This window comes from Antennarius striatus, chromosome 3 (genome assembly GCF_040054535.1).
Source record: "Antennarius striatus isolate MH-2024 chromosome 3, ASM4005453v1, whole genome shotgun sequence".
Taxonomy (NCBI): Eukaryota; Metazoa; Chordata; class Actinopteri; order Lophiiformes; family Antennariidae; genus Antennarius; species Antennarius striatus.
In genome coordinates, this window is record NC_090778.1 from 2,177,063 (window position 1) to 2,197,625 (window position 20,563).

At 40.0% G+C, this 20,563-nt stretch overlaps 2 protein-coding genes across 2 annotated transcripts; both read right to left on the reverse strand.

Annotated features, from left to right (window-relative positions):
• Nucleotides 1-3,269: 3,269 nt before the first annotated feature.
• vamp8 (vesicle-associated membrane protein 8 (endobrevin)) lies at nucleotides 3,270-8,148 on the reverse strand. The gene is made up of 3 exons (XM_068311750.1): nucleotides 7,953-8,148; nucleotides 5,527-5,688; nucleotides 3,270-5,004 (listed from the first exon to the last, which is right to left on the reverse strand). The coding sequence occupies exons 1-3, from the start codon at nucleotides 7,965-7,967 to the stop codon at nucleotides 4,819-4,821; spliced, it is 363 nt and encodes a 120-aa protein (XP_068167851.1). The 5' UTR covers nucleotides 7,968-8,148; the 3' UTR covers nucleotides 3,270-4,818.
• A 1,883-nt stretch (nucleotides 8,149-10,031) lies between these two features.
• ncaph (non-SMC condensin I complex, subunit H) lies at nucleotides 10,032-19,141 on the reverse strand. The gene is made up of 18 exons (XM_068311319.1): nucleotides 19,050-19,141; nucleotides 17,760-17,979; nucleotides 17,480-17,570; nucleotides 16,911-17,003; nucleotides 16,407-16,524; nucleotides 16,161-16,306; nucleotides 15,703-15,892; nucleotides 15,501-15,583; nucleotides 14,998-15,179; nucleotides 14,483-14,628; nucleotides 13,584-13,690; nucleotides 13,098-13,217; nucleotides 12,894-13,001; nucleotides 12,587-12,730; nucleotides 12,314-12,424; nucleotides 12,068-12,144; nucleotides 10,413-10,488; nucleotides 10,032-10,270 (listed from the first exon to the last, which is right to left on the reverse strand). The coding sequence occupies exons 2-18, from the start codon at nucleotides 17,972-17,974 to the stop codon at nucleotides 10,211-10,213; spliced, it is 2,067 nt and encodes a 688-aa protein (XP_068167420.1). The 5' UTR covers nucleotides 17,975-17,979; nucleotides 19,050-19,141; the 3' UTR covers nucleotides 10,032-10,210.
• Nucleotides 19,142-20,563: the final 1,422 nt, after the last annotated feature.

A 20,563-nucleotide genomic window follows, 5' to 3' on the forward strand; every position in this document is an offset into this window, starting at 1 on the left:
TTAACCTGTGACGTCTAAAGGCCCGGACAAAGGCATCTCAGGTGAACATCTGTGAACTCCAGCATGGTGATGACCGCTGTGCCCCAGACTTCTCTCTGGCTGAACTACAGGAGACCACCAATGCTTTTGTGGAGGCATATGAAGAGTGTAGGACTGGAGGTCAATGTCAGAAAAATCCTGGCTACAATCCCACCCTGCTCATCCTTTCCAGCCTTTTGATATAACTATTCTCATCCCCAATTCAGTGCCAGCATCAAATGGTCTAACTATAACCATAAAGACACTGACTCTATCTGGCCTATCTGCCACTCTGTCTCTGTCTCTCTTTCTCTTACCCTGTTCTTAACTTCCTTTTATTTCTTCTCCACCCAACCGGACAAGGCTGATGGCCGCCGAAAAAGAGTCCGGGTCCTGCCCCGAGTTTCTTCCTCAATGAGGGAGTTTTTCCCCGCCACTGTCGATTATGCTCTGAAGGGTTCTGTTGGGCTTTTCTGTCTGTTAAAGCGCTTTGAAATATCTGTTCCCATGCGCTATGTAAATAAAACTTGATTGACTATCCATGGCAATTAGGTAGAACGGGTTCCCAGATTGTTCTACCTTGGGTCTATGATCACCAACACCAGTGACCATAGTGAGGATGTCAATAACAGGATTCGCTCTGCCTGTCAAGCCTTCGGCAAGTTATACTACCATGTCTTGTCACAACATGGTCTGTCAGTACTTCTAAAACTGTCAGCACTAAAACTTCTTTGTGGAAAAAAAGGTGCCAGTACAGAAGTTGGCGTCGGTAACCACAGATGGGGCACCGGCCATGATGGGCCGGCATGCGGGCTTTATTGCACACTTCCCAAAATCTCTGTCCCAGTTTACTAACCCTGTGGGGTGTGATCAGTACAATTCACATTCCAACTACAGTACTGTAGTTGGAACCCTTCTGGCTCAATGATGGTTGCTGGGGGTGCCAGGGGGTGTCAAAGGGGATCGTTGAAATGTGAGTTTCACCAAGCCTTTGTATACTAATGAGGGTCATTAGCATGAGACACATCACCTGGGTCAATCTGCTGAGACAATCTTTTTGGGAGTTTCGTAAAGGACCTGATTGCAAATGAGCAAAAGGTGATTTCGCAGACCACCCCCCCGTTCAGAGATGGCTTCTCCAGTTTGACATGGATGGCTTCTTTCACTCCTCTCTCAAACCATCTAGTTATGTGACCATTTATGTTACCATTTATTGTTATCACGTTAACATCTATTGTTACCTTCTATTTTTATCATGTTACCATCATCTGTGTCAGAGAGAAAAGTTGAGATGATGTTGGGGTTCTGTGGAGTGGATCCCACGGCCGGCCCCACCGTGCACCGCTCCGTCCCATCCATCGTCCCTCCTGGCTCACCATCGAACCTCCAAGGATCAGAATTTGAATCAATTCATCCAGGAAATAAACAATTTACACATAGTGTACGTGAAACACATTCATCATTCTCTATTCAATCTAATAACACTATACTATTATCACTTTTCACTCTGAATATCCATATGAATATACCTGGATGCAGGATATACAGTTCAAATCAATGTAAACAACACTGAATACATTTACAGTACAGCTGTAGTATTCTATCATGACAGTTCTCATCATGAAATAAAATTTTTAACATTCATATTTAACATTTTTATCTATAACTTAATACGCTCAGCGTTTGAAGCGTTTCTTCTCTCTTACATCCTCTTCATCAGATTCTCTTGATCTTTTCCAGGAGGATCCTCTGTGGTTCTCTGCTCACTGCCCTTTAATGGATGGACTAGACAGAGGATCTTCCTCAGCTACTTCACCAACATCCTCGTGGTCAGACGTACTATCAACGGTGTCACCCTCGTCTTCCTCCCGTGAACTCTTCCTCTATATTCCAGGTAAGGGACTGTCTGCTTCATGAGCCCTGCTGGACTCAGGCCCAGCACAAGCAACTTCACCTGCATTAACGTCTGAGTTTTGGTCGGTGTTGTCGATGATGTCAACACTATCAGTGTTGTCAGCATCATGACTATCAAGACTCTCATCGTCACCAAGGACAACGTTGAACTCGTTTAGGTGGACGTGGGGCTCCATTAAAACCTGCATGCGTCCTGCATTTTCAGGATTCTGTCGACGTTGTTCACTCGTGTTCAATATCCAATCAAACTCACCATTAACGTCCCAGAATAACAAGCTGTGCACGATGTCGATGTCGGCCATAGCTGTGGGAGAATGTGAACAACATAGACAAGTGTACCATTTGTTAACGTGAAAGTTATTGGATGGATTGTAAATCAAAGAAGCCTGTGTAAAATGATGAAATCTCTCCTTACCATGCACATCTTGTATACTTAAAAGTAATTCGTCTTCTCTTCTGTCCATTTCTATCGTTAAATGCAGTTTACAACTCGCAAATACTTACAGTTCAAGAGTTTATACAGATTTTCACTGATCAAAGCAGAGTTCTGTGTTCTGATCTTAAAACATCCCAAGTCTCTTTGAAGTCAAGGTGATGGAAAACAGATGGAAAATGGGTGTTAAATCAATAAAGTCATTAAAATCAGTTTCCATTTCACATGTCTCAGAACGTAAAACAGAAAACTGTATTTATTAATCCAGGGTTTACGCTAATTATGTTTTATTAATCCGGGGTTAACACTGACTGCTTTATAAATCTAGGGTTAACGCAAATTATATTAATCCAGGGTTAACACTAACGCTGTTTAATTAATCCAGGTTTAATACTCTGTTTAATTGATCCAGTTAATACAGATTTTTTAATCCAGGGTTAACACTGTTTTATAAATCCAGGGTTAACACAATCTGTTTTATTAATACAGAGTTAACGCATATCATGTTATATTAATCCAGGTTTAACACCAATGCTGTTTAATTAATCCAGGTTTAATACTGTTTAATTAATCCAGGGTTAACATGGACTGTTTGATAATTCCAGGTTTAACACAATCTGTTTTAATAATCCAGAGTTAACGCTAATTATGTTATTTTAATCCAGGGTTTACACTGTTTAATTAATCCAGGGTTAACATTGACTGTTTGATAAATCCAGCGTTAAAACAATCCGTTTTATTAATTTAGTTAACGGTATTTGTTATATTAATCCAGGGTTAACACTGTTTATTTAATCCAGGGTTAAGACAATCTGTTTTATTTAGAGTTAACGCTATTTCTTATATTAATCCAGGGTTAACACAGTTTCATAGATCCATTTTTGAAACTTTTATAAATCCAAGGTTAATACTAACTTTGTTTTATTAATCCAGGGTCAACACTGTCTCCATCTTGTGGCACATGAACAAAAAACAAAAAAAGTCATCTCAGCAGCAGATCAACTGTCAGTTCAATTTATTTCATATTAGATCAATAAATCCATCAAGACTTGTGTAAATTCTGTTCACCAAACACTGAACCGGACCACAGGTCAGCAGAGGACGTGATCATGGTCCCACTAGTAACGTGTGTCAACGTTAAGCCCCACTTCAACAAGTGTCTGTTCTTCAAATCTACTACTAAAAATTATTAAAGATCCAAACTAATTCATAATCAAGTGTGGCTTTTGATTTGAGAGAAGTAACACAGAACATTAAATAAATAGCCTCTAAAAGAAAGAGATACTTTAACAAACACATTGGTTAAAGGATGCTGCACACATACATATGGGTGAGGATCTGTATTTACAGGTCACAAAGGGAATCCATTCAGCCACTGAAGCTACACTGATCCTGGAACAGCAGATGTGGAACGCAAGACAGGACATTCAGGAGTTCTGTCCGGCGACTGAGGGCCTGTTGGTCGACATGGACCCAGAAGCATGAAGTGGACGAGCTCTCAGCTAGTGGAACCGATAGTATGGGAACAGCCCTTTAACATGGGATTAACGTTTTACTTACTAAATACAAAGACGCACACTTAAACTGCAATATATTTAAAATCCGAACGAGAAGTAAAAGAACATGCTCTGTAAAAAAGGTTGACGCTGCCGCCATCGCTCATGTAGTCTCTACTGAAAACCAGCAAGTCTCCAGCAACTATTAAAAAGAATTGACCGTATAGATTCAATTAACTAAGAATTTGAGCATAAATGACTTTCGATGTATTATCTATATTCAAAAAACCAAACTGATGGCTTTGAAGGGTGGTACAACTGTTAGCATGTCTGACCAATAAGCGATGACACACCCCACCTTTATCCAAAAGCAGCGACAAAAATGTCGCCCAACCTTTTTTTAGAAACTGCATTCGACCTTCATTTGTACAAAAATAATTTTAGAAAAGGTGGACTTGAGTCCAACTATTAAGACAAACATGTTGTCTAGGAAGATGCTGGAGAAAAATCCACGCGCTTTACTCGTGTTTGCATCAATGAAGTAACCATTACTGGTGAAACATTTCCACCACGAGCCGTTCTTTCAGAACAGCAACCGTGTTTTTGTTGAAAATCTGAAAAGTTTTCACACAATTAAAAAGGGTAAAGTTATAATCTGGGCGATTAGAGCATTTCAAAGGGAAGAGTGTTCTTAAAGTTCCATAAACTAAAGCACTGGGTCCTCAACTTTTAAGTCAAGACGTAACCAGGAGACGAACTAACCGTGAAGACTTCACTCGCTGATGTCGGACGGACGTGGTTTGGCTTCACGTTCTGAGGTTTCGTTGCGTCATCTTGTTTCACGAGACAGCGGTGACTTCATGGAGTCTATATTTTACTTTTATACTGTGCAACAGGAATGCTTTTATGATTTCATTACATTTCTATGTACATCACTTGTGCGTATGTGCATGTGTCTTAGGGCTTGGTTGTGGGGGTGACTATCGGAGGCACGGGCGCGCTGACGGGGATCACTCCGGTGGCCAGCAGGATGATGATGAGGACGATGATGAGGACGATGATCACGATGACCACGACTAGCTTGACGTTCTTCCACCAGTACGATCGAGCCACTTTCTGGGACGTCTGCTTGAAGTGCTGGGCCTGAGCAACCGAACAGCGAACATCAAATCATTTGAAGGGACAGGAAACTCCTTGTAAAGTAATATATATTGTTTGAAGATCATTTTTGGACAGAACATATTATTTATTCTGTATTCCCAAGCTTTAGTGGGTAATTAATTCATGTGTGGAGCCACTGGAGGGATTGTATAAATGATTTTCTGACCGGATTATCATGTGATTATGGGACTCGAGAAAAGTAAACAATATCAAAAGTGATAGAGAGGTCAATGGATTGGGTTTGCTTCCCCTGGGGCTTGCTACTAACTTACACCAATCACCTCAGATTTTGGGGGGGTTATCTCCTTGATTGGTATCATATAGGGGCTTGAATAACACTTCAGCTGTTATGGAGCGCAAAGTAACTTATGATATATTTTGTTTGGCCAAGATCCCCATTGATCATAAATATATAATAATACCACCAAAACTTTAAAGAAAAAATGTCCAATAAAATAAAATAGGATACACACTCCCACACAGTGGGGACAACCCCTGACTGACCCCTGCTTGAAGGTCCTCTGATTTGTCCATCAGGTCATCCAGTCTCTCTCCTCGGGCCAGGATCCGGTCCACATTCTGCGTCATGATGGACTTCACCCCATCGACCTGCTGCCTCAGGTCCTGAACCTTGTCCTGCGGCTGTCCATCCCCCTCCCCCCGCTCCTGCAGTGGGGAAGAAAAATACTCAATTTTTTTTAGAAAAGTAGTCAAACAAAAAAAGGACGAGGAAAAGCGCCGACGCGACTCGGTTACCGTCGGAAATAAATGAAACTGAAATGAGCAAAGTCCCACAGAGAGGATGAGGAGTGAGATGAAGAGGAAGGAGACCAAATAATGAAGCGTCTCATGTTGTGTTCAGGGACCCATCGTGACGGTGGGACGTCTGCTTCATCTCCTGTTGAGTCCAATTCCAGTCCCTCAGCGGTACATTAACAACTAGAACCAAGCACTAGCTTCGCTCTACGGTCTTACACTGACCATCTCCCTCGTCTTTCTATTTTATCCAGTTTGAGTGTACCAACGTTGAAATTTGACCTTGACCTAGTTTTAACAAAGTCAAGGTCATCATCTCAATTTCATCCCCTTTGCCATTTAATATTTTGTCCAGTTGATGTCTGTCTGTTGAACTGTGTGTGTATGATTTCCTTTTGGTCTGTTCTCGTTTCAAACAAGTTCTTGTTTAGCTAAACACACACACACACACACACACACACACACACACTCCACAAAAAAAACAAAAACATTCACACCTTCTTATCTTTTCCTCATTCAAGTGTTCTCTTCATTCTTTATAACTTTATTGATAACGTCTCTTCTCTTTCAGTGCATCTGATGCCACAGATGTTCTTTTTTATTCACTGACGATGCTTTTCTTGTTCCTTCACGTTAAATCACGTAGTTTAACACTCTCATTAAGGCGCTTCACTCTTTATCCTGTACAATAATTCCACCTTTCTGTGGCCAAACAACAGGTTCTTCTCTTTCTGCTGACTCAATGGTTGACAGCTATCAAGTGACGCCGGTGGGGAAACACGGGACAAAGACCGGAACTGTTTCAGCATCACGGCTCCACCTGGTCATGTTCCTGCCTTTCATCAAGTGTCTTCAGACTTCCAGCGGCCCAATAAAAAACTATTATTAGGCAAAGCATGATGGGTAGAATATAAACGGAGGAGAACTAATCAATCAATGTTGACTTCTCTAAGTGCACGGGATTGATTCCTCCTGATTAGTCCCTTGGAATCCTCACCCTTCAGGTTACTGAAGTAATCACAAACTCTCATCAGGTTTGGATCGTTCTCACGACACGAGACAGGAGGTGAGATTGTTCTCCACACCGACAGGAAACCCGTTTGTGGCTGCGACACTACTGATCCTGTTGGAGGGTTGGTCCAAAGAAGAGGAAGAAGAAGAGTGTTTCAGAACCTCACAAGTCCGTTGTTCCATCCCGCTTCACAGCGGTGACGTCCTGTGATTGTCAGGGTCCGTTAGTCCACCAAATATCTTCACAACCGTTGCAGACAGAGAGATGAAACAAAAAGCACATGACTCAGGCAGCACAGGGGATGGAAATGAGACGATGATCTTGACCTTGAGAAAACTAGGTCAAGGTCAAATGTAAACTTTAGTCCACTCAAGAACCGGACAAGACAGAAAGAAGAGGGAGAAGGTCAGTGTGAGTAAGACCATAGATCAAAGTTAGTGCTTTGATCTATGACAGTAGGTTAGAGCACTAGCTTTGATCTATGCAAGTAGGTCAGGGTAAAATTTTGAATTCAGGGGTGTCGCGGTTCTAGTTTAAATGTTGAGCCGGAGGAGCTGGAATAAAGACTTGTCCCAGCTAACATGCTAACACACTGCTACAACATTTTCCTCTGGTTTGAGCATTTCCTGTTTGTTTGTCGAAATGTCAGATTAATGTAGGAGCAGAGCTCAAACTGGGACTCCAGAGCGGACACTTCAATCCACTTTAAGATATTGTCCAAGAAGAAGGTCTGGATAAGCTGGACTCATGCTGGGTCTGACAGGCCTTCACCTGAGCAGGTGAGTCAACCAGAACCAGAGGGCTGAACAGGAAGGAACTCCATTCAAATGTTCATCAATGACACCAAAGGCAGCAGGAAACACTTTGTTGTGAATATGAAGTGTTATATTAAGTTAAAACAATGCATTTGGAAGCATTATTTCCATCTTGGGTTCAGGAGCAGGTTCTAACAGGCCATTGTGGTAGAGCTCTCTGACTTCCTCTCAACAACGACAAGTTGATATGATGACTTATGAAACTAGATCTAACACTTAATAATAATAAAATATAGATAAATAACAGAGTGAAACTAGTATAACTTCTTCCAGGTGGAGATCCACCTGCTGCTCGTCGCGTCCGCCGTCCAACATGGAGACTCAGCGGCTCCAACATCGTCACCTACCGGATCAGCGTTCATGTCGGCGGACACTGCGGATCGCTCGATGGTCCGACGGATCAACTTTCTCTCAAGTTGATTCTGGAAATAAAATCTATGTCAAGTTCTTAAAAAAGACTCGGCGGCTCGGTGTTCCACCAAAACCGAGACGTTTCCTCCTCTGATCAACTTCCTGGTTGTTGTTTTCTCCCCTTCACACTGAAGTCCTCCTCCTGCTGGCGTCAAGCTAGGAAATGTGACCACGTGGTTTCCGGAATGAGCTGCTTTCAAAATAAAAGACCAACTACCAGGACAAAAAAAAAGGTGTGTATGATTGGCTTAAAAAAACGAGTAGTGGAACTGTTTAAAATATTCTAAAAGACAAATTTAGTATTTGACCTATATCCACTGAGCTTTATTTAACAGCAATCTCACAATTGATGCATGTGAAACTATCTTATGAAAAAAATTCTGATAACTCAGTTAGCCAGAATTTGTATACAACTTAGACCACATAACTAAGCAAATTCATTAATGAGTTTTCATAATTTTTATGTATTTTTTTTAAACTTTCATAATAAATCAAATCAACCAACATTTTGTATATCACATGTGTCAATCTCAAGGCCCGGGGGCCAAATGTGGCCAGCCACATCATTTTATGTGGCCCGCGAGAGCATGAAAGGTCAGAGTGTCTTAAGGGCAAATCAATTGAAAGTGTGCTTTGAACAAAACTACATTTCCCACGATGCAGTAATTCAGCCAATTTTAACTTTGACAAAAAACATTTTGAACAAAGTTAATGTGTTTGATGTTATTTTTCTGGAAGTGGATAAGGGCATGAACGTCTGTCAAAAATCAATGTATGAGCTGGTTGAAAACTTTTAATGTGTGAGCTCGTTTATTACATATTCTAATGAGAGAACCTTACAAGCCAATGGCTTCTACCCGTCAACCCTTTCTTTTTTCTTTTCAGATGTTGTTGATGATGTTTCAACACTGATGAAAGTGAAATATGTTGTAATAACATGTCTGAAAAGAAGAAAAATAAACGGAATAAATAAATAAATTGATAGTTTGATCCTTGATTGATGGGATTCTGTAGATTTAATTTTCATAACCTGACAAACTAAAAGGATTTATTTTATAACAGAGAAACAAACATATTTTCTGTGCAACTGTAAGGTTTGCAACTTGAATAAGTTATAAATTCAATTATATAACATTAAGGAGTAGTTACATTCATTTTACAGTACATTGAGCTACTTTTAGTTACATTTATTATTTACATCTGGCCATTACTTTGATGTGGCCCTCAGTGCAAATGAATTTGACACCCCTACTATAGTGACAATCCCATGCTTTTATTTTTGACGGCTGCTTCCTGTAATTTCCGTGACTGTGTTGAACTTGACGTCACACCTGTTTGCTCGTCAGAATGTCGAACCCAGGTGTGTCGTCATGCTGGCTGAGCGCCTGAATACCTCAGATAAACACCTCAAACATTTCCACAACATTTTGTACCGTTCTTTGAACTGGGAGCGCTGGGCGTTAACCGGTTCTGTCATCTTATTGTGTTCATGACAAACAGACTTACTAGATTTAAGAGTACTGTACTAGTTTACAGATGAATTTTATTATTATTTACAATAGAATTAAAATTCAGATCTTCTGGCCAAATTAATATTTATTTAATGTGTCACAAATCAAATGAAATCTATTGAGTCTGGTTTTTGGTCCTTGCGTTTCCTTGTTGTGGAGGTCTTCCTCCTGGTTCCTCTTCTTTTAATACCCATCACAGTGGAATGTCACGCTCGTCGCTGGGCCCGCCACAGATCTGTCAGCTGATTGGCTCACGTCACACCCAGTCAGCAGCGCCGACCCTGACCAACCAGTTTTATTTCTATGTGGGACTGAGATGCTGCTCATTCCCTGCTGTCATGTCAAAGCGCCTCAGGCAACAACCCAAGACATTCCATGTTTTCAGACAAGCGTCACAAAATGTGCTAAAAACATTGTTCAATACGTGTTTGACAATACAGAACTGAGGTCTAATCAATGAGGACAATATATTTTAGAAAAACAGCTTTTATTTTTAGACAACTTGCATTTTTACAAAAAATGTTGAACAGTAAAATTATCTACATAAAGGATAAGAATTAACAATACAGAATAAAAACAGAGAAATGTTCTGAATAAGAGACACAGAAAGACGATGTGAGAAGTGACTCACAGATAAAGTGAATATTATACACTGGAAAGAGACGAAAGCATCCCATCTGTCCTCAGTGTCCTTGTCTAATGATGATATCTGACATATCGTCCACTTTCACCAGCTCCAAGTTCTGTTAAATACAATCACAGTACAAATACAGATACAATGAAGTCACAACACTCATGTTTAACATGCAATTATTCTTTTATTTGCATTAATAGAACAATGGAGTTTCCCGTCTGTCAATAACGTCGATTTTAAACCGAACTGACCTTCTCGTTGGCGAGATGAAGCAGAGCGACGAAGGCCAGAGGTACCGACAGGTTCTGAGCCATCGTGTTTGGGAGTCTGGAACCAGAGAGACGAAGAGATTATGGGATGAGGTGATATAAACACACACAATAGATAAAAACTCTTCTGTAGAACTTTACACGTTCTGAACAGTTAACGCTTTCAAAGAAAACTGATCATGACAGGACTGTAAGTCAGTCAGATCATTAACTAAATAAATTAGCTTCCACTGTAAGCTACAACTACACACCATATACTGGAAATTATATCACCATAGCAACCCAGATTCATTCATTACTAACAAATAAATGAGAATTCAAACCTGTGGAATTATTTTGTTTATTATTTGTAAAATAATGATATACTATGCTCATAAATATTCACTTGACTTCATTAGAACCACGTTAGTAAAAACTAGCAGCATAATTCATTTTGAATGCACTTGTTTGTAATTCTGCTGCTAGGTGTCTCACAGCCAGGTGTCAGTGATTCAACTGGGATTAAATCTACACATACAAGCAAAAATAGTGACCAGTCGAGTGAAGATTCAACAAGTCCTGCAATGAATTACATATTTGCACGTATTGTCTTCTTGGTGAAAGCTATTCATTCCTTTATGTTCTTGAAGGCAAGATGTTTATGATCATCTCTTCTTCAGCCGCTTATTGAACTTCAGGTCACAGGTTATGCTGCAGATTTACCCACTCACACTCACACCTACGGACAATTTGGGATTAAACACTTAAAAGCCGATGAACCGGGGGGAGAACCGATGCAGACAGGAAAGAATCAAACCTTTAATATAAGTGTAAGCCTTGGGAACTGTTTGGGCCCAAAAGTGAAATTTTTTGTTGCTTTTATGTTTCTCTCCCAATAAATCAGTCAGTTAAATGGATAATAAATATATGAAAATTTGCCAGTCATTTTCTTTCATCTTTATTTTCTAAATTCCTTAATGCCTGTCATTGGAATGTATAGAATAGCAGATTTTCACTGTGTGCACACAATACCTGATAGGGTCAAAAATGGTCCAATTGACTCCCATTATAATCACATATATTTTATACACGATAAGCCTATATATATATATATATATATATATATATATATATTTGTTTTCTCTGTATATGATATATATTACTATATACAATAATGCTGACATGTTATAATGAAACATGATCTTCATTGTCTGCAGTAAGACACTGACCCCACAATGACCCCACAACCCAGACACAGACCCACCGTCTGTGTTCACACACCTACAAAAACATGTGTTTCCATTCATGCAATAGTTGTAATATATTGATCAGAAGTATTAAACTGTGCACAAACTTTTGGAAATATTCAGTTTTTTGTGTTTTTTCCCCATTGGAAGAAAAACAGGGTTCTAATGGCAAATTCCATATAAACATATATAATAAAAAATATATATATAATAAACTTTATATCTGTGGATGGGTCTGAAGTTATGGAAAAGATCTGATGCACTGAAAGAAAAAAAAAAATTTCTGTATTAATTTAAAAAAAAAACACTTTTATGAAACGGCCCTTTTGTGACCCGATTAGCTAATGTGTGTAGACATTTCTTAGGTGCCTGAGGGTTAATGTCTTGTTAATAGAACTCGTCAGCTGGTACCTCTGAAGCAGCGTCTTTGTGGTCTGACTGAAGACCTTCTCCCCACAGACCTCTGGTTGCTCCTCAGTGGCTTCCTCCTACAGTGAGGATCAAGGCAGAGATCAGAGTCCAGCAGAGAGGTTCAGACATGAACAGGATGTCCACCCACAGCTGTGAGCAGCAACCAAAGATTAAAACGCTTTAAAAGCTAAAAGAAGATTCTTTGACCACGCTGCGTCGCTGTTCCTGCTCTGCTAACAAACTGACCTCTGGGGGTTTCTCTGGGCTTTCAGTCAGAAGAGTCCACATGTTGTTCTTTAGCCTCTTCATGTCCATTTTCTTTGCAGTCTTTGCGTAATTGATCTCAATCTTGTTGACCTACAAAAACAATAATGAACAACAACATAAAACAAAAAAATACTGTAGATCGCAGACAAAACGCAAAACTAAAGTCGTTTCAAACGGAAACCTTCTGGCTTAGTTACTTTTTTTTAGACCACTATTTAGAGAATTATTTTCCTAAAGATTCAGTGTTCTCACCCTGTGTGGCTCCGGCACCAGATCATCCTCCCCGTAAGTGGAGACTCCCTCTAGATCTTGTGAGGGTGGAGGTAAACTGTCACCTGACGGCTGGGTGTCATCGGAGCCGGCAAAGCCTTCAACGTCATCATCACTGTCTCCTCCCTGCAGAGGAAGAGACAAACAGCCTGGGTCTACTTTTATTTATGGTAAAAAAAACAAGCTGTGCATTCAGTTAAACATCCTGCATTGAAAATTGACAATAAATATTGTATGTGGACATAAAGACACAAACTGGACTAAAATTGACGAGGGTAAATCAACACACTTGCAATCCCGGACAGAAGTTGTTTGTGTCGTTGGCGTTGTTGTAGTTGTAGTCTCCGATCTCTTCTCCGAGCTCTCCAGACAGCCTCTTCTGGCCTTCAGGACACAGCTAGAAGAAATACAGATGGACGAGTCACAGGATGTTCTATGTTACTGTCCGTCTCTCCCACCGGCCCGGCGTCTGACAGGAGGGGTGGAGACTCACCGATGTGGACGGTTTGAGGCCGAGCTGGGACAACGTCTCAGGAGGAAACTGGAAGTCAGCCGGTAGAGTGGTTTTCTTGTTGCTGGCGCTGAGGGCAGACTTGCTGTTGGTGGTGGCCGCCTGGGAGAAAACCAGCAACAGATAGTTAGATATCAGCATGTTTTACTGATCAAACAGCAGTGACACTTAAACTCATCATATTTATTGCACAGTATCAGTATTTCCTCCACCACCGATTGAATCGAGTTCAGTCACTGCTTTGTGGGGATGAACAAATTCAAACTTATTCACTTCCACACACACAGTTACGAAAAATTTAGTTTTAAAGGAACAGTTCAGCATTGGCAGAGGTACCTTAGGTTGTAGCATGTTTTTACCACAGGTGTGATATTATTATTAATCCAACTCTGACTGAAGGGAAATAAATGTCCGTGTATTTCATGAATGTGCTGAGTTTGGAACAACGAAAGCAGAAAGGCTCCTTACTCTTGTTGTGCGGAAGAAGGGGTCAAAGTTGAGGTCGTCACTAAAGTCGATTTCAAACGTCTTCTTGGGTTTCCTCTTCCGAACCTCCTTGTCAGGCAAATGGTCCACTAGACAGGATGAAGCACACACAGGTGAGACTCCTGATGTGTCTGATCAGTCTGTACTGCTCAGAAAGAGGTGAGCAACTAACTCACAGCAAGATCAGTGAGAGAAGAAGCAAGGCCTAATGTGTGGAGTTTAACTGAGCAACAAAATACAGTTCTAGCGTTACAATGCTATGAAAAAATAATTTTCCTATTCTTTTTTTCAAAGTTCTTTTGCATATTTTGTACACTTATGTTTCAGACTGAACATATTCTAGGATTCAAACAATTATAACCCAAGTAAATACAACAAAATACAATGCATCAGAATCTGAATCCTTTATTAATTCAGAGGGGGAAATGTCTTAAGTGTAATTAATTAAATAGTGTAATTTATTAAGGGAAAAAGTCAACCGTACCTACATACTTGAAAAGTTAAATAAGCCTCCATTAAAACATGAATTAACTGTTAAATCAAGAAACTACTGAAAACGAAGCTTTCTGACAAAGTCAGGGAAATTCCAGCAAATTCCACTTTCCAACTCAAATTTTTTTTGTTGAACAGAACAACTATAACAATTACAATAATAATAATAATTAGAATTCTTTAGCCCTTTTCTAGGCACTCAAAGATACTTTACAGTCGATCCATTTTTCATTCACTCCTGTCTCTTGCTCGGGTTTAAAAGTAATGTGACTTTGAGTATATTATGTATTAACTATATAAACCTTCAAAGTAAATAGCAACTGGAATTATCAAGCAAATGTAGATTGAAAAATAGTATATTTCAGTGTAAATCCATCAGTTTGACGTACGTTTGTGTTTAGGCTTGAACTGCCAGTAGCCGGGCCCCGCCCACGTGGCCATGGTCCTGGGGCTGAAGTACGAGTACTCCCTGGGCTGAGAGGACAGCTGCAGACACATGGTGGCGATGTCTCCCTCCCCAATGGGAATCACGTCCCTGTCAAAAGCAACACACACACACATTAGTCCTCCCCATAAATTAGTTGATAAAGGCTCCACGGGTTTGATTTGAGCCCATTAACAATCGCCTGAGTTCAATTCCTACTTCAGTTGTGATAATATTAGGCAGTACAATCATTTAACCTCCATAATTATGTAATGAATCCTGAAACACTGGCCTAAGTATTCATTAAGACAAAGAGGCTCATTTCCTGCAGACCTTAATGAAGGCTGTTCTTTCATAACAGAAGCTTTAATCAGCAAGAGAGAAAACCATTAGAATAATGGGTCACTGCTGAATGTTCAGGCTGGTTCCTTTCAGACTCAATGGATAGAAAGAAAAACCATCCATACGATCCATTCTTACCGTCCTTTGCCGGAGCCAGAAGCCACACAGCCCTCCGTGTATTTCTCCTCAGAGTCACCGAGTCCTTCCTCGTAGTCGGCGTCAAACTCAGGACAGTCGTCTTCGGGCTCCGGCTCCGGCTCGGCGTTCACGTCGAACGCGTGCTCGCCTTGCTTCATCTTCTCCAGGAGCTGATTTGTGGTCTGGAATGAGATGCAGTCAGGCAGGAGGAACCCCGAGATCCGTCAGTTTGTGTTAATAGACTCGTCTCGTTCATTACAAAACAGATACAGAAAAGAAAGATTATAGATCCTAGTACTCTCTTCTATTACAGCAATCCCTCGTTACTCGCAGTTAACGCATTCCAGGAACCATCCATGAAAACCAAACTATTTATCTTATTATTTACGGTACTTTAAACACCTAATTATTTTGTCAGATGACTGCTCCTGCGCCTCAACATGTGAAACAACCACCTGAAACGACGACGTGTGACAAAAGGTATCGTGAGTGGTTCCTCTGACCTGCTCTGGGTTCCAGCTGGTGAAGGAGAAGTCCTGCAGAGACGGGCAGATGGAGCTTTTCTCCTGGGAACGCTGCAGCCCGGCTGTAGAAACGCAGGACAGGGGGGACGTGTTCAGGTGGCGCTCACTGTCAGTCAGCTCTTAATGATGGTGTTAAATGTCTTATTAACAGGTTTTATTAATAATGAGACGTGTGAATTACCCATGAAGGGGGATGCAGGAACTCCCTGCGGAGGCGGAGGAGAGTAGGACGGTCTGGACTGGAGGAGGGTCATGTGGGAGGGGAACAGCAGCTCGCAGCGATTGTTCTCACTGAAGAGGACTGACAGGAAGACGCCGGAGGTGCTGCTCTCATCGAAGGACGAGGCCATCCTGTGAAACATCGGGTCCACCTGGAACACACAGCATCCTCAAACACACACCAAGGAAAAAACACTTTCCCTTTGCCACTAAAACAAAGTCAAAAGTTTACAGCATGTTCTTCTACTTTTTGTGTTAAACTATATTCCAAAGTTTAATGATTTAAGAACATGAATCATTCAAGTGCCACACATTTGATATAACGGGATCATTTGATCAGCAATCTCATCCTCTGATATTGATCATCCTATCATAATTAAGTTGTCATTTGATCTTATATTAGTCTGCATACACACACACCTCACACCTCCTCTCAGATTCAGCGCTATTGATGTTGCTCAGGTTTTGCTCTACTGTCTTTTTAGGAGGCCTCTTTTTCTTTGGCTGCTTCACGGTCGCTTCACTGTCTGCCTCTTCGCCACCCCCCTCCTCCTTCTGTCCGTGAGCTGTACATGCAGAAAAACAAGAGGAATAAAAATACATCAGAATAAAGGAACGTCGTTGACAGACCAATTTTAACATTCTGCCCGGAAAAAACTGTCTCACCCTCTCCTGGTTTGGTCTCGGCCCCCAGGCCCCCGAGCACCCTGTAAGCGTCAGCGTGAACAGCATCCACCCTCACGGCGTAGATCTTTGTGCTGGCGTCTAAAGTCCCTGCTGCCACCTGTGGGACATCAGAGCACACAGAACAGACGCACACGGACTGCTTGTGAAGTAAATCTGACAGATTAGAGTTACCTCAGATAACATTATTTCAGGTTTCTGGATAACTCTCCTAAGAGTCTTTTGAAAGAGAAACTGCAGTTTGCTCAGTTTAACTGAAGACAGACTTGATGAGCCTAAAGTATTTGCATTAGATAAAACACCGATATGTGCTGCATAATTTAGCACGAGTTTTAAACTACATTTATGACTCGGAAGCTCTACTTTAATGGATTCAAGATCTGTAAAGCTTCTTTTTTCTGAGTTTCATAGACATGAGTTCAAAGTGGGAAACAGTTAACACGGATAATATATTACATTCTACTTCATCAATTAACCAAAACGTACCTTGAAATTTGTGAGTTCAGAATCCTTTTGTTTGAGAATGTCGGCCATGTAATCGATCAGATGCAGGCCGAAGGCATTTTTTGTAGTGATTTTCTGCCAAAAACAAAAGGCAACTGTAAAATCCCTGAAACACTGTGTTCTCTCTCTCTCTGTGTCTCTAACTACACACACACACATATTACCGGTACACACACGTACACACACATATACAATATATTACATACAGAGTTCATTTTACCTCCAGAAAGTAGTGCATCCCTGGGATGTGCTTCAAGAAAAATTTATGCATCCCAAAAGTAGTAACAGAATATACAGTAGAAGCGTACGCAAGGATTTAGTTTTGCCAATAGTAAAATATAATAACTAAATCTGTTAATTTTAATGTTTTTATTAATAACATCATAACTGTTTAAGTAAAAAGAAAAAAGGTAAAATTATATAAAAGTTTTATCAAAATGTTAAAGCCTGGTAGTCATTTAAAAATACAGCTTTAGAAATAAAAAAAGATGTAAGACAGTTTTTTTTTTTCAGTTGTGCTTTTCACTCAATTTATATAAACACATACTTACATTTTCAGTGGAGAGTTTTATGCAGGTGGAATAATGCTCTGAAATTTGTGCATTTGACAACTTGGGCACAGCAGCAGGGGTTCCTGTGGCACTGTGTGCAACAAGGACGTTATCTTTTTAATCTTTTAACAAACATATTAGCATGGAAGATTTCAAGGTTCAATCTTTTGTCATTACACCGCACAGTTGCATCAAATTTCCACATGACATAATAAACCATTACCAAATGAATGCTGAAAACAGCCATAAAATGGTGAAGTCATATTTCTAATCTGCCCACCTATGACATGCAGAGTCGTTGAAGGAGGAGTCACTGGCAGCTTGAAGGTCAATGACCCTTGACCTTCGGCGTTGGCGCCGTTCCTTCTCGTCGTCGTTTCCAGGAAACGCTGCCATCAGTGGGGTGCTGCAGGATGCGGGGGACACACCCTTGCTCTTCAGGGACGACGTCCATCCTGGACGAACCCGGGAGATGGGGGTTGAGGCCGCGCTCATCTTAGCTGGAGACCAATAGAACAATTTAGTAACACATGGATGAATGAATGAATGAATGAATGGAGTAAAGTCTCAGATTTAACAAAAACACCTGGTGACATATTGTGAAAGAGTAAGAAATAAAGTAATGAAATAGATAGGTGGCAGAAAGTTACAGATGTTTTTTAATTAGTCATTAATGCATTATGTTGCAACTACGAAAAACTTTTACATGATAATGTTGAGAAACTAAAAGAATTTATTTTAAAACAGAGCAACAAGCAAACATATTTTGTGTGTGTAACTAATGTTTGTAACTTGAATAAGTAATAAATTCAGAGTTATTTAACATTAAGGAGTAGTTACATTTATGTTACATTACATTTAGTTACATTTATTAGTTACATCTGGTCCTTTCAGGACAGCATTGATGCTGTCAGTGAAGATGAATTTGACTCCCCTGATGTAGATGTTCAAATCATTCAAGTTAAACTAATCCTGGATGGTTGAATCTGAAGTTTCTGTACTTTTTCACAAGTATATTCGGAGTTCTGAAACGGGATCTATCTTTGATTTCAAAACTATTTTTAGTTTATGAACCGTCATGATGACGTCGGATCTGATATATTTCAGCTTTATTTTATTTTTCTTTATAATTCTGAATGTGCATGTTGTAGATAATAGCAGTTATTTATAGCTTTTATTCCAGTCAAAATCCACTGTTTTCAAATGCGTGAATTGTGCGGAATGTGTAACTTTGTTCATAAAAGTATTTATCAAATATGGTCGCAATAACATCCTTTATGTTTAAATCGCTCTCAGTCTGAATATTTACTTGTTTCAACCAACTTTAAGTAAGTAAAGTATTTTGCTTTTCTTGAGTTATCTAGCGTTATAAATATTAATAATGACGTGTAGGTAGAAGTAAGCGCAGCTCCTTCAACAAAAGATTAGCATTTGATTAGCTCCGCGTTAGCATCACAACGCCAGCATTAGTTAGCATCAGCTAATACGATCGCATTGTCACTAATATTGCTAGCTGACTGTCTAGAACAAAAAACAACCGTAAGACAAATTAAACTTCCTCGGTTCTTACCTGACAATACAAAATCCGACTGTTCCTTCTTGTGACGGACAATAATTTCAGTGCGGCACTCAAATCTAAAGGAACCGATAGTTCTCTTCCGGTTTCAGCGTTTGAATTTTTGCGCCGAACGGTTTACGTTATCAAGTGACGTCATGACGTAGGCCCAACCCACCGTGAGAACGCTGGAGTATGAAGTGCGTAAGGGGGAAATACTGTTTGCAAGCTGTTTTTCATCGCATTCTTCTTGTTTTCGCACACATTATGTTTGTTTTATGATTATTTCAACTTTTAATTTTATGAGAAATACGCTGGATTCACCTCAGTATGTTTTTTCATTAATTCCTACAATTGCATATTTTTACACATAATTGCAACTCAAGAGATCTGATTCAGCTAAGTAGGTTTGATAATGTCTCTGTTAAATACATGAAAGTATATTACTGAATATTATGCAAAGGCCAATATGATCCAATGATTAAAGTCTGAAGTAACAGTGAGAAGTCCCAATTTGTATGCTTAATTTGGTGCTGCATAAAATTTAACTAAAGCTGGCACAGTCTGAATATTCTGCTCCAGGTGTCTTTGTTTCTGATGACAGGTTTACTTTCCAGAATAAAGATAAAATAGAAATGAATTAATTCCAGCGAATAGGAAATAACTGCACACTAGATGGCAGTATAAAGTAAAGATCCTAGCAAGTTCCAGCGTGTACTAAATGTGTTATGGAAGGGAAATTTTTTTAAAATGGCTGTAATTCCCTCACTTGTCATACACCTTTTTCTGAATGAATGAAAGCCCTGCCAGACAAACTCTCTAGTTCCCTGCGTTTTGATTTCACCCTCTACATTTATTTGGTCTCAGGGCTGTCTGGCCTTTTACTGCCTCTGAGATTTAATAATTTCATGTCCATAAATACACAGGCATGCAGGATTCAGGCTATAAACCCTGAGAATGGTATCATTGATTAATTTTGTGAGTGTTTTGGATCTATTCATCCAAAGGGAACCCCTCGCTGCCAGTGTCTCTGATATTATGGTTGTTCATTTTCAATTTAATTTTTGAAGTATCAGACAAAATAGAATAGTTTACACAAAAACATTTATTCTTGAACCAAAGTGTCAAGCCTTTCATAATTTGGATAAATCTGTCAGTCAGTTCTTAGCTGCTGCTTTCAGTGTTTACAGATTACTTGAGTACATGTCCTTTAATCTGACTGGTCAGATTAACTTCACAGACATAAGTGTTAGACCTTTGACTGTATTGAAAACTCTTGGGACTGAAATTAGACATTTGTATGGTGGTGAACAAAGGCAGCTGTGAGCTATAAACAGTGTGAACTGCAGGGACAGGAATAAATGCATTTTGAATGGGCAGTAAATAGTAATATCAAAAAATTCACACTTGGTTTCTCTGGTGGCAGACAATCGTAGTATTTGGTCATGGTTGAGGATTTCATTCTAAGTTTTATTTCCATTATCCCTGTATGCCTGCATGGTTGTGTGTGAATGAATGAATCCATCACT